Source organism: Medicago sativa, chromosome 7, assembly GCF_051527215.1.
Source record: "Medicago sativa cultivar Bolivia chromosome 7, Bolivia_mono, whole genome shotgun sequence".
NCBI classification, from domain to species: domain Eukaryota; kingdom Viridiplantae; phylum Streptophyta; class Magnoliopsida; order Fabales; family Fabaceae; genus Medicago; species Medicago sativa.
In genome coordinates, this window is record NC_140755.1 from 88,344,365 (window position 1) to 88,358,319 (window position 13,955).

Here is a 13,955-nt window from a genome sequence, read left to right on the forward strand (position 1 = left end):
CAGAGTAAGGGTTTTGGTAATCTGAAGTTTGATTGTGGGTAAGTACTAAGTATAGCATGTCAAAGAATTGTTTTAACTAAAAATTGAACTTAGTTTCTCTTGAAAAATTTGTCTTTTTTTTTGGAGTCTATTAACTACTTATGCCAAATCACTTGGTTGTTTTTAGAGTTTTTTCTTTGTTGAGATCTTTCCAATTTCCCTATGACATGATATCCTAATGTAATTACATTCGAGACGCTAAGTGCTTAGAACTTATCTTTGTAACACAATGTACTGAGTTGGAAGACCCCTAAACAGTTGTAAAAAGAGATATCCTAATCCAAACACTTTGTATATTTTACCTACATCCAAATACCGGACCTTTTCTTTTTATCCATCAAATAAATTTTTTTAGGCATCTAATAATTGTCATCTATAAAGAAGATATTCTAGTTAAATTGTTGGTAAATCTGATGTGAAAAATATGTTCTACATCCGTTAAAAAAATGAATGTTGAATACTTTAAATTAGATGACCAATATATCTAGAGTTTGTTTGGTAAACCACAAAAAAGAGCTTTTAGCTCTTAGCTTATAGCTTATAAGCTCATTTGACAAAAAAAGCTCTGTTTGGTAACACTTTTTGACCATGAGCTTATAACTTATTTCACGAGCTTATAAGCTATTTTTCAGAAGCTATTCTAAGTAGCGTTTGAGCTTATAGCTTCTTATTTTTTGTCTCATTTTTACCCTTATCAATTTAACAAAATCCATATTTACCCTTTTAATAAATAACTACGTTGAAGAAAAACATGACACTTTTAATCCCAGATTTCACTTTAACTAAATATATATGCTCACGCTTTTATTTTTTTTTTACAAAATATATGCTCATGTTTACAAAAATAAAAACTACATTTTTCCTTAAAAAAATATATGTTACGTTTACCTAAATAAATTATATTACGTTATGTTTAATTTTGTTTTTAAGTCTAAAAACAAAATTTTGTTTGATTTTGGGTCAATACGATTAATTTTGTTTTAGAGGGTAACAATTTTTTTTTTAAAGGTTTTGTTTAATTTTTTTTATAAAGTCTAAAAACTGAAATAAAATCAATTTTAAATAAAACATTAGCCAATTTATGAATTTAAAAATAACATATGAAAGACATATTAGATTAATATGTTTAAACTATGAAATTTTAAATATTTTAAATATCAATTGATACAAATTTTATAATACATTAAAAATACCCTTTTATGTCATTTTACGTTTATAAGCTAGTTGAACCGCTAATTTTACCAACAACATTGCTATTTGTCCCGACATGCTTTGTCCCGACGCATTCACGACATGTTTCCTGCCACAATAAAAGGGAGGGCCCACAATACATATGGGAGGGTGTTCTTGTAATTAAGGAAAAAACATTTAGTTGAAATTTCTGCTCGGGACGATTTCGGGAACATTTTTGTCGGGACATCCAGCATTATTCTTTTACCAAACACTTCAACTAGCTTATCAGTCATCAGCTAGCTTATCAGCTAAAAGCTATCAGCTAAAAACTATCAGCTAGCTTATCAGTTATCCGCTATTTTTACCAAACAGAGCCCTAATGTCTTAAGGTTTTTGGTAAAAGCATGGTGTCTCTCTGAGTTGTATGACTGTATAAGAGCCTTTTTTCCATAGCCCATTGTAAGGATCTTCTTTTTTATGTCCGGCAATGGAGATAAGGATTTTCTCTGCTTCATGTGGTAAAAGAATGCTGGTAATAGAAATTGTTTTTGTTGCTGCTAGAATTAGTTAAATCATGTTAATATTTTAGATTATTATATTTGATTTAGTTGTTTATATTTGAAAGTAGATGTGCTGTATAAAGTAGGAGTGAATAGCTACACGGAAGGCATAGAAGTTCAACGTAGGAAGCCTTTGCGGGTGTCTGTTTGAAGTATAGAAATTACATTTCCCAGGACACATAGGAATAGGAAGAGAATGAGTAATTGAGAAAAAATATTCTCAAGTACATGTGTTTTTAAGAATGGGATAACTTTTCATTACATCCAATATCTCAATGAATTTATTCCCAAGTGAGAGAGCAAGAAAGTGGACTTTTGTATATATATTGAAAAATTTCTTAGGATTTCTTTGATACGCATTGACAGTGTAATTATTTTTATATTTTTTATCAAACATAATTGTTGGATCATTAAAAATATTTATCTTCCAATTATAACTTACGTAAAAAGCATACAATGGTGATTTGTGACTGATTCACAACATAGAATGTTTTACATCGACAATGTAAAATGTTTTATGCCGACAATACATCAAAATTAGTATCAATTTCTTAACGACCATCGGTGTTTAAAGTATTAAATTGTGTGGCAACTATTTTTTAAAGAAACAATGAGGATAATTTATGAGTTCGTGAAATAAGAAACTAATTTGTTTGGATTAAGCTCTGTTGAGATGCTGGTTATAAGAAACCGATTTGTTTGTTGACTCTCTTTATGTAGTGCATTTAGGATCAAAGAAAGTGTTGAGGCTTCACCACTATGCAAACCTTTTGAAGTTCATTAAGGTATATTTGGTTAAGGAGTAAGATATTTTCATTCTTCATATTTTTTAGGAAAGAGACTCTTGTGTGGATATACTTACTAAACTGGTGTTAATCAATAATCATTTAGAGTTTTTTTTTTTTTTTGGTAATAAAAGAGGGCTGACGCCCAGAAAACGAAAAAAACTACAAAGTTACATGAATGTTTCTAGGCAAACTAGTCCCAGAAATGTCATCAAAAAGGAGACTACATACCTCACTAGGAGGAGTATCCATAACATGAAGGTTAAAAGAGTCCATAGAAAAACTAAGGTTGGCTAGCCAATTAGCACTCATGTTTCCTTCTCGCCATGTATGATTGAACTGCACCTGCCAATTCAACTTTAAAAGCTCATGTATACGGCGCACTAAGGTGGGCGGATTGCCATTTATATTGATTTTCCCTGTGATCATGTCAACCAGAGTTTTTGAGTAACTTTCCACTTGAAGATGATGGAAACCATGTCTCCAAGCAAGCTGCATTCCCAAGTACATTCCCCACATTTCAGCACAAAACGCGTCACAATTTCCGATTTTGCGAGTGTATCCTTTAAGCCATCTACCATCTGAGTTCCAGATTAGACCACCACAACCAGCTAGACCCAATGAATCCTTGTATGCTCCGTCACAATTAAGCTTAACCCGCCCCTCTTGAGGTCTTTTCCAGCCAATAAAAATAGTGTTGTATTGGTGAGTTTTCAAAGGATGGTGGGAGTATTTATCTATGTCTTCAACCATTTTGAGAATAACATATGTTGGGTCAGTCGAACGCCGAAAATCATCCTCAAAAATAGTTTTGTTCCTCCAAATCCATATGTGCCAGCAAGCCACTAAAAAAATTGTTCTCCACTTTTTATTCTGAATACCATGCAGCTGATGATTGATATTCTTGAAGATCCAATCCCTGCAGTTAAACGAAAAAAAATTAGAGATTTGATTTGAAAGGACTAACCTTATCTAAGTCTGGGTTGCTATAGGGCAATCCCGCAAGACATGAATAGTGGTTTCATTGTCTCTATCACATCCAGAGCATGTGGAAGATATTCCAACACCCCACTTGCTCCTACGATAATTAGTGAGAAGTCGCTCATGAGCCGCCATCCACATAAAAGTTTGAATTCTATGAGGTCCTTTCCAACTCCACAAGGCTTTCCAATCTCCCTCGATAGGCTGAGCTCTATTGTTTAGAGATTCATAGGCACTTTGAATTGTGAAGTTCCTAGTGTTGGTTCCTCCCCAAGCAGTATTGTCAGGTCCATCCGCGTCCTTGGGAGCTGGGAGGGCGAGTACCTGAAAAGCAAAGGTCGACTGTAAGTTAGAAGTAATAAAATTATAATCCCAATCTCCTGAAGGGGTTACCAAATCCTTAACAGAAAGGGTTGTGTCAATATTAGTCTGATTAGTTACAGACATAAGAGAGGTTCTGCTTGGGGTCCATTTATCCAGCCAAAAATTGATGTTGTTCCCGTCACCCAACTGCCACACAATATTCTGCTGAAATTTTCCCCATATGCCTGCTAATGCTTTCCACAAAGGGGAATCATATGGTTGAGAGTTCATAGTAATCCTAAGGTTGTTGTTCCTTCCATACTTACTATAGAGGACCCTAGCCCAAAGATCATCTGGATTGTTGATCAAATTCCAAAGCATCTTCATCAGAAAAGCATCGTTCATATGTTGAGGTCTCTTAATGCCTAGCCCCCCTTCATTCTTAGGAAGACAACACACGTCCCACCCCACCAGATGGGGTCTGCGAGATTGGTCAGTATCTCCCCATAAAAAGCTCCTTTGAATTTTTTCCATCTCGTTACAAATGGTTTTAGGGAGCTTAGCATACTGCATATGATAATAAGGGATAGAGCTCAAAACAGATTTAGATAAAGTAAGTCTTCCTGCAAAGATTAGGCACTTTTGTTTCCATCCAGTCAACCTGTTTTGAATTTTCTCAATGATGTTATTAAACTTTCCCCTAGTAGTTCTTCCTGGACTAATATTTGCCCCTAGATACCTGGCCATATTGTTGACATGCTTATAACCTGTATGGAGCAAAATTTCCTCCCTGAGTTGTTGATCAACATTCTTAGAGAAATAGATTTCAGTTTTTTGACTATTGATCTTTTGTCCAGAAGCTTGGCAAAAAAGATCAAGACAATGCATAATACAATGAGCTTGTTCGATAGAGGCCTCTGCAAACAAAAGAAGATCATCAGCAAAAAGAAGATGAGATATTTGTGGCCCATACCTATCTGCACGCATGGGTTGGGTTTCCAATAATGAGCATCCACCTGGTCTGCAATAATATGAGATAAACGCTCCATACAAATAACAAAAAGATATGGAGATAGAGGGTCACCTTGTCTAATGCCTCTTGAAGGAGTAAAAATATCTGTTTTCTCTCCATTCCATAAGATTTTAAAAGAGGGAGAAGAAATACAATGTTGAATAATGTTAATGAGGTTAGGAGGAAACTTACATTCATTAAGACAATTTTCCACATATTTCCAATTAAGACGATCATAAGCCTTCTCAAGATCAATTTTAATGGACATAAACATCTTATTACCTTTCATTTTATTCATAGAGTGCGCCATTTCTTGAGCCACTATAATGTTATGATGTATGTTGCGCCCCGGAATGAAGCTGGATTGATAGGGAGATATAATCCCATCCAACATCGGCTTAATTCTATTCACAATAACTTTGATGATAATTTTATAGATAACATTACACAAAGCTATAGGACGAAATTGAGAAACAAATTCAGGATTTTCAACTTTAGGAATTAAGACAAGCAAAGTATTATTAATCGAAGAAACTAGAGAAGGATTAACCCAAACCTGTTTAACATACTGGAAAAGAGAGTCAGCCACGGTATTCCAACATTGTTGAAAAAAGAGAGCAGGGTAACCATCTTCTCCGGGAGATTTCAGAGGCCCCATATCGAAAAGGGCTTTCTTGCATTCATCATTTAGAGTCTCTTGTGATGGTGCATCAACTATTACCTTGCCCCTCCTTAAACTTACTAGCTGATGCTATAGAAGTGTCCTTTAACACGACGTAGTTTTTAGTCTTTTCTTTTGCTTTTTTTTCTTTTCATGCAAACAAAAAAGAAAACTCAACTACTAAAATTTTCAACCGCTATCAATTATCGTGATCTTTAACTTTTTCATATAAAGATTTTACTCTTAACACGTTATTTTACTATAGAAATTAACATAACTAATCATTTTCCTAAAAAAAAAACATAACTAATCATTTTTCTTAAAACAACTACGTTATGTTATTGTATATTATTAAAATTAGCATTTCATCAAAATATATTTTTATAATTGGCATAACTTTTTTCTTTTCTTTCTAATAATACTAGACGTCTACCCGTGCTGCCGCACGGGTCAGATAAAGTTAAAAATGTATCTTGAATCAATGTAAAATTGGCAATGTGGTGATTGTTTGATTCTGCTAACATATTGTTGAATTAGCGTGGTTAATTCGATGATTAAATGTTAGCACAAACGGGTAATATTTGGTTGACTACGCCACGGTATTTATAACGTAACTTACTGTCGAAGAACCGTAAATAAATATAATATCCTCGATAACCTCCAACGGCAATTAATAATCGTAACCATGTGCATGTGACAATAAAGCATAAGAACTCAGAAGCACAATTTAATTCCATATAGTTGCAATACCATTATAAATCGGTTTGGAAGAAATAGAATTGATATGAAAGCAAGGTGAATTAGCATTCAAGATAATTGACATCAGTTCAATCTGCAATTTTGTACTCACGAAATTACAAAGGCTGAATCATCAAAATAATGCCGCAATAGTGCTTTCCATATAAAATTGCAACACCTAGTAAGTTCATCAATATAGATAAAAGCAACTTAAAGCTTGCCACCAAAAAGACAAAATCCTGGACAATTGTGAAGACGCAACGGCTGACGACATACGTAAAAAACTTGTGCTATTCCTAATTTTGTTCATCAAATACGTAAAAAACTTGTGCTATTCCTAATTTTGTTCATCTAAAAAGTCTTCACAATTGTTGAAGTTCATCAATAAAAACTGTAAACTTGGTAATCAAGATTTGTGAAACGCCTAATTAGTATAGGTTTTGTTGGTTTATTCCTTTTTTTACGATCCAATTTGTTTTTTTTAGGGGAATCCAATTCATTGTATATTAATTGTAAGATTAATTTACGCCTAATTAGTATAAATTTGGTTGGTTTATTCCTTTTTTTACGATCCAATTCGTTTTTTTAGGGGAATCCAATTCATTGTATATTAATTGTAAGATTAATTTTAGATATTGACATGCATCAGAATTTGGCAAAAAAGAAAAATCTTACATAAAACATGGTCATCAGTTCATTCCCCACGCCAATTTATTTTGAAGAATAATATCAGATTTTGCTTCCTATTTATTTGGCCTACCAAAACTGATTTACCACAGCAAGCATATCAATTGATCTCATTTCCTATTTTTTTGCAAGGGTTGACTCAAGAAATTTTTGGGAGTTTATCAATCACTCAACAGATCTACAACAGAAATACAAACTACACACTAACCATGTATACTTTGACGGTTTTTCAGCCACTTGTCTCTAATTACCATTGAAAATTTTGATTAAATACAAACTACACTAACCATGTATCTTTTTTGAATTATAAAGGATTATTTGCTAGGATCACTCAGAGCTGGGATTCCATGTATAACATCATTCCAAATTTTAGAGCACACACAAACCACATTTTTTTTTTGAGAAGTAGTGAATTTTGGAAGCAAGGCATACATAACAGTATATCGACGACATGGTTTGATTTAAGTACCTAAACATATAAGTTGTGTGTCATTTGCATCACTCATTAAAAACCAAAGTGCTGAAAAATTTCCTTAAGACAGAAACAGAAGCTAAATGAAAATAACAATGCAACATATATAATTTAAACCAAATACTTTAATAGATCCATGACAAACCAAATTTAACAAACAGAAAGATAAAAGGCCATATATGGCAGCAGTACTTGAAACACTCGAAGATAATGAGTCTGGCATTCAGGGAAATGAGCATAAAAAAACTAAATAAACTAAATTGATCCAGAATTAAGACAAAATTTGGATTCAATTAAACAGAACTTAATCAGTTAAACTCCCATGGTCCTCATCAAGCCGTTTTCTCAATCTTAACACTTTTGAGCCTATGTGGTTTGTTGATTGACGTTTCTCCAAGACCATCAATTCCCAACTCTGCAGATACATCTGCATCAGCAGATCTTTTTTCTCCAGACTTGCTACATGGGGTTTTCTCACTTTCTTTCTGGTCCAGCACAGTATTGCTTGAGTCACCTCCTTCAATCATCTTAACCTGTTTATTCAAAACATTAAGTGTTTCAATAATAAGCTAATCGGTACTGTCTAGTAATGAATGACCAGCATAGACGACACAACATGGGTTAAGAGTGTATACATTTTCGGACACAACAGCAGCCTGGGTTAATGCAACATCATCACCGCAATCTTCATCCTCATCAAAGGTTATCTGCACTTCAACAATAAAATGAGAAATACAGATTTACTAATAAATCAATTAACAGGGATATGTCCTTTTAATCTAAAGAAAGAATACCTTCAGATTATGACGCTTTACAAACGGGCTTATTAAATCAGAATCATCTGATGTCCTCTTCACACCATAATTACGCCAGCTGTGATGCAAATTTCCTTCTGTGACTTCCACCTTGAACAACATTTTTTTCCCAACCAAGACTTCAAGATCTGACGGGTATCCTTTATCATTGTTGCCCTTAAACATGAAAAACACAAATATCTTCAATAACATGAAAAACATATATGAACCCAAAAAAGATGCGAATCAGTCATTAAAATTGATTCTATTACCTGTCCTTGTGCATCAATCAAATCCTGCACACTTTTCCCAACATAGTTTGACACATTCCGATCAAAAAGAATGAAACTTGTAGAACCGGTATTGTCCATAACTTGCACATGCAATTTGAACCTTAGAAATGTTTGAAAAAAATTCACTCAATATCCTAAAGGGATGTCAAAAACAACTATAAACAAACATGGGTTTCTAATCCTAAAATGCATATAAGAGACATCAATAACACACTTGAAACTTCACAAAACTTTTAAAACTATTATTTTGTTTGGCGACCTTAACCCAAAGCGCAAATACTTACCTCGGAACAGCATTCCTGCTCTGCTTACACCTTGAGCAAAACATTTTTCCAGCAATTATTTTGATCCTACCAGCACATTTAGTACATGCGTCATAATACCAGCTATATTCTGCTTCAATACCAATTATTGAGGCAAGTACAATTACCACACATTGCTGTCCACAAACAATAAAACATGAAATGAATTATACATATCAAATAAACATGTTAACAATTTATACATGGTGGAGTACAACAAAATAAATTAGAAGATTGAGCATTATACGTCAGACGATTCAATTAAGTCCTTGATAGTCATCATTCTTGACTGAAGCATATCTTCAGCTAATGGAACGATCACTGTTCCGGTAACTTGGCTTACCCCCTGTGTAACCTCAACATCAGCACCATCAATCCTGATCATTCACAAACAAAGTATAAATGTAGAAACAACTTGCAGCGATGATTAATTGCCATCCATATTTTATATGAACAATATTAGATCCTTACTTGGAAAGATATTCCTTAACAACTGGACAATCATCATCCAAAATTAGTTTCGTTCCATAAAAACATTTGAAATACCCATTGTGCCATAGTATTTTTTAAGCTTGCATAAATGGATCACAACAACGACAGGAGAATACGGATCATGGACGGTGAGATAGGCATCCATCCTAACAGCGTAGGTATCCCACAAAGAACAATGGATCCTATTTCCCCTGAATGGTCGACATATACATTTATTTATATATTAGGACCGCATTTATGCTACGAAACAAAATTGAAGCTGGAAAATAAATATGAGAAATGTATATAGATGTATACACTTACTCAGGATCTTCTAAAGTTATGTCAATTAGCTTGGATTTTTTTTCCATTAGCTTCCTTATCCTTTAAGACATCTCTCTCCACAACACGTCCTATTACATCTAATCATAAGCATTACAACGTTAGATAAACAGTAGAAAGTAAAAGTGACAATTTTTTTTTTTTTTTACATGTTTAGCGAAGCCAGATATTCCCTACCAACATGTCTGTCTTCCTTGGTTGATTCAAGTATCTCCTTGAATGGCACAAATTCATAATGGTACGCAGGTATTGTGTTGTTATCAATCTTTGTGAATCTTGTTCTATCTATTAGGTTCAATTTCCACCTGTGCTCAGTGCATCGATACCTTCCTTCATTCTTCGCAACCAACACATTCTCAATCTCATATGCTGCTCCATCTTGAACCAAGGATCGTATCTTAGGAATGAGGGCTTTCTTCCCGGTTGCTTGAATCTTTCCAAGCTACATGTGCTACATGTTTCAACAAACAATAAGCTACACGCAAATGAGATGATCCACTTGTACTACTTGCTATAGCAACAGTGAAACACAATAATGAATATGCAGCCACGTGTATAATTTCGCTCATAGAATTCATCTGCATCATGAAAAGTCACATTTTATAGCCTCTGTTGTTTTCCTGCTTCAATGAATGAGCACCCCCAGTTTGTCTAGCAAGAATGTCCTTGATAATGCTTTGTGGTGCACTATTTGATGAATCACTCAAGCTTGGATGTATTTAATTTAATTTAAAGTCTTCCAAAAATGAAAATACTACTTTGGAAAGCTCGTTATTTGAACTAATATGACTCTTCATTTTCTGCTGGAACAAAATCTGATTGGAGAGAAAAGGAAGCAGTAGTAAGATAACACTTACAAATGAACTAAAATTATGCAAACACCAGTATGTTAGCTAATTGCTGCTTCAGAGTGCCATTTCCCTTGTAAATGCAAAACTACATGAGTTAATTGATAATTATCTAGCAAATTCAATTAGTGAAATTCTTATTGTGCATAGGAGCAAACATGATATTTTGGAATCAAACAGAGATTAGAACAAAAACCAAAACAACCACCATAAGTAAGGAAAAAAAAGTGAAATACAAAGTTAAACATCATGAACAAATAGACACAAAAAATACATATCATCTCATGTCATAGACTATAAAGTTAGGTTGAGTTTAAGACAGAACAGTAAGATTTCTCAGTCAGCCATTCCACCTAGTTGTTTTTCTTCTACTTATGCCTGCACTTAGACAGTAATTTTATGTTAACGATTTTCCAAAAACTTACAATTATAATTAGATACTAAAAGATATATTGACCAATTTAACTTCTTTTGAACAATCTATAAGAAATATATAAATTCATGTCAAAAGTTCAAGAGATATGTAAATTTAAGAGATGTATAAAGAAAAAAAAAATAAGAATGGGACTTGCCATCAACAAAGCCCAATATAAGTTCTAGTGATACTTTTATCAAACACTTATAGTGCAAAGTAGCTTTCATCATACCATGGAATCTCTATGTCACACTCACTTTCCCTGCAGTTAAATAACACCATATAGCAATCAAATTTGATATCAAATAATTTCACAATGTCAAAATGAAAGAAAAATAAATTATTTAGTTGCTCTCAAATCCACAGAGAATGATATGATAAGCACATCTAAGAATTACCTCAATTGTACTGAATCATCACCGAAATGCTTCCCTAGAAAGATCCAGAGGCTCTACAATCACCTCATTCATTGGAGAAGAATAACCCGATGTATAGGTTGTCTCGCGGTGACCGTTGCGAGTCGGAACCGTGGATCGACCGCCGAGTTCAACACCAATGGAGTTGAAAAAGTGAGTAGCATAAGAAGAGTAGGAACATGGAACTAACTTTCTGGCGGTGAGCGGCAAATCGAAAGAGTAAGGTGTGGCAGTTTTGCAATGAGGAGGCGTAGAAATGAGTAGATGATAAGGGGGAAGTGAATCCAATAAATGGGGGATGATGAAGGAAGAAGATAGAATTACCAGTATGTGAAAGTTAGGTTGAAGTAGGAACATGGAAAATACTCAAGCATTACAAAAGATGAATTGCAAAAGAGGAGGTCGGAGACAAACGAAAGACGTGAAAAAATGAGTGAGAAGGCAAAGTTAATAATTTACTTGGAAAATGATTAAAAATTAATTGTGTGGCAGACAAACAGATAATTGAGCCATGCGCCTTCCTTTAGTGGGAAACTAAAATCTCACATTTTCAATGTCTGTATGTGGTTTAATTTTATTATTATAGGTAGGTGTGCTGGTTAGAATTATAGGTGTTTTTTTTTTAAGGAAGAATTATTTTAGTAACCGTGTTCAGATCAATTTGAATTGAAATCAATGGTTGAAATTCATTCCCGCCCAATTTAAGTAGGTTTAGGGTTTGCAATTAGGGTAAGCATGTTTGCAAACATTAGATATAAAGGATAAGAGCATAACTCATCCTTGTATTCCGATCATTTTCTTATACTGATTGATCTTATAGATACAACTTAAATGATTGAAATTCTTCACTTCTCAACATTTAATGTGTGTATGAGAGTTTGACAGCTAAACTCTTTAGGTAAAAAAATTATTGTATGCAAAATTACTCATTAAAAAAAATTGTTTTTGGTAAACTAAATGTATTCTTCGCAAACACAAGATCAAATGGTTAAAAGATTCAATTATCTATCTTATGTCACATAATTTTGTTCAGTTTTTTTCCTAAGGAAATTTTGTTTAGTTCTATATCAATGGAAACCATGATTCCATAGGGCACGCATAGCTTTGATGCCTTTGACCGCCATGATCGTTATATACCAAAAGAAATCATATATTTAACATCTAAACAAATTATTCTTTTCTGCTCCCTTTACTAATTGTTTTTACAATCTTCAATAGTAGTACTGCACTAAATAATATATGCTTATATATCATTGACTTATTAACTGTCCAAACATGATGATTGTTTGCAAAATGAAAGAGAAACACGACCACACGAGATTCTTACTTTCTTGAATTCTTGTACTCCTGATTATGGCTTCTTGAAAGTGAACATTATAGTAGGTGATTACTTTTGTAATGTCAAGGCTTAATTAACTAAAATGATCATTTGATTAGTCCTAAGTGATTGGTATTATAGCCATTTAGCTAGGAGGTTGGTACATTACAGAGAAAAGCCAAAGGATTGATGGAACACTACCACCTAATTATATTAAATATTAATTAATTGTACTCATTTAGACCAAGAATTGTTTAATTTTTTTTCACTTGTCTTTTTGCCCTCGTCTTTCTTCCTTTATCCTTATTCTCCTATTTTTAGTTTCTGCGGAGTGTGCTTTAGTACTGTACTACAAAAAGAAGTATCTATAGGATTTCTGATGGATACAGCCTTTCACTTTAGATTTTATTTTGGTTCGAAAATTTTCCACTTACCTATTAGATTTTTCTTCTTTCATATTACCCTGTGCTTTTCAGAACACTGCAACGTTCAGCAGTAATGGTTGTTGACCCTACATAGTATGTACAAAAATAAGATAAGATGTACACAAATAATGCCAACCACGAGGAAATTGAATTTATAGTAGCTACTAATTACTATAAACCAGTGTACGTATTTCTTCTATTTTAAAATAACCAAGTCATTTGATCATTTAGAACTGATGAAGTATTTCTTAGGAAATTTATCATGTAAAACTAAGTTTATTTTTTTAACTTTTACATTTAGAGTGAACTGTTTATTTTGACTTCATGTATAAAACAAAATATTTTAAAAAAAAATCTCTATTTTTTTCTTGAATTCTCTCAACTTTTTGCAAACAATTAAAATAGTGAGTTTGTTGGTTTAGAAATTATATATGAAGCCATTATATTCTCTCAAAGAAAAATATAGATATTTTCTCTCACTTCACTTTCATTAAACAAACACCCTCTCTAGTAGTACCAACCCTCCAATAAGGGTACCTAATGAAGATCACTTTTTAATAGGTAGTAAAATATAAGGGTCATGTTAACTTGTGTCTTTAGGGCACAAGTTAAGAAGCTTAAAATGAAAATAAAAAATAAGTTTTATATTGAAAATATAACTTTTGAGACTTTTAAGACATTGAATGCACAATTTTCAAGCAAAAACTTCTACATTTGGTTTCTTAGGCACAAGTTAACATTTTCCAAAATATAATTCTGGTTGGAAATGCAAAAGTAAATAAGCTTTTCAATTAAGTATAAAACTTTTTGGCCTTTTGGATTTCAGCTCCTCTTGTTAGAGGCGACAAGAGGTAGACTTTTTATTATTCCCTTTCCCCTTTTTAAATCAAAACAAAATACATTGTGGAGACGTGGATATC

The 13,955-nt window shown here is 33.2% G+C and overlaps 1 protein-coding gene across 1 annotated transcript; it reads right to left on the reverse strand.

The window, feature by feature from the left end:
* Positions 1-7,495: 7,495 nt before the first annotated feature.
* LOC146909862 (uncharacterized) lies at positions 7,496-11,847 on the reverse strand. Its single transcript, XM_085722804.1, has 10 exons — positions 11,275-11,847; positions 9,791-11,138; positions 9,596-9,693; positions 9,272-9,483; positions 9,048-9,177; positions 8,783-8,937; positions 8,478-8,598; positions 8,206-8,382; positions 8,047-8,118; positions 7,496-7,944 (listed from the first exon to the last, which is right to left on the reverse strand). The coding sequence occupies exons 5-10, from the start codon at positions 9,096-9,098 to the stop codon at positions 7,744-7,746; spliced, it is 777 nt and encodes a 258-aa protein (XP_085578930.1). The 5' UTR covers positions 9,099-9,177; positions 9,272-9,483; positions 9,596-9,693; positions 9,791-11,138; positions 11,275-11,847; the 3' UTR covers positions 7,496-7,743.
* Positions 11,848-13,955: the final 2,108 nt, after the last annotated feature.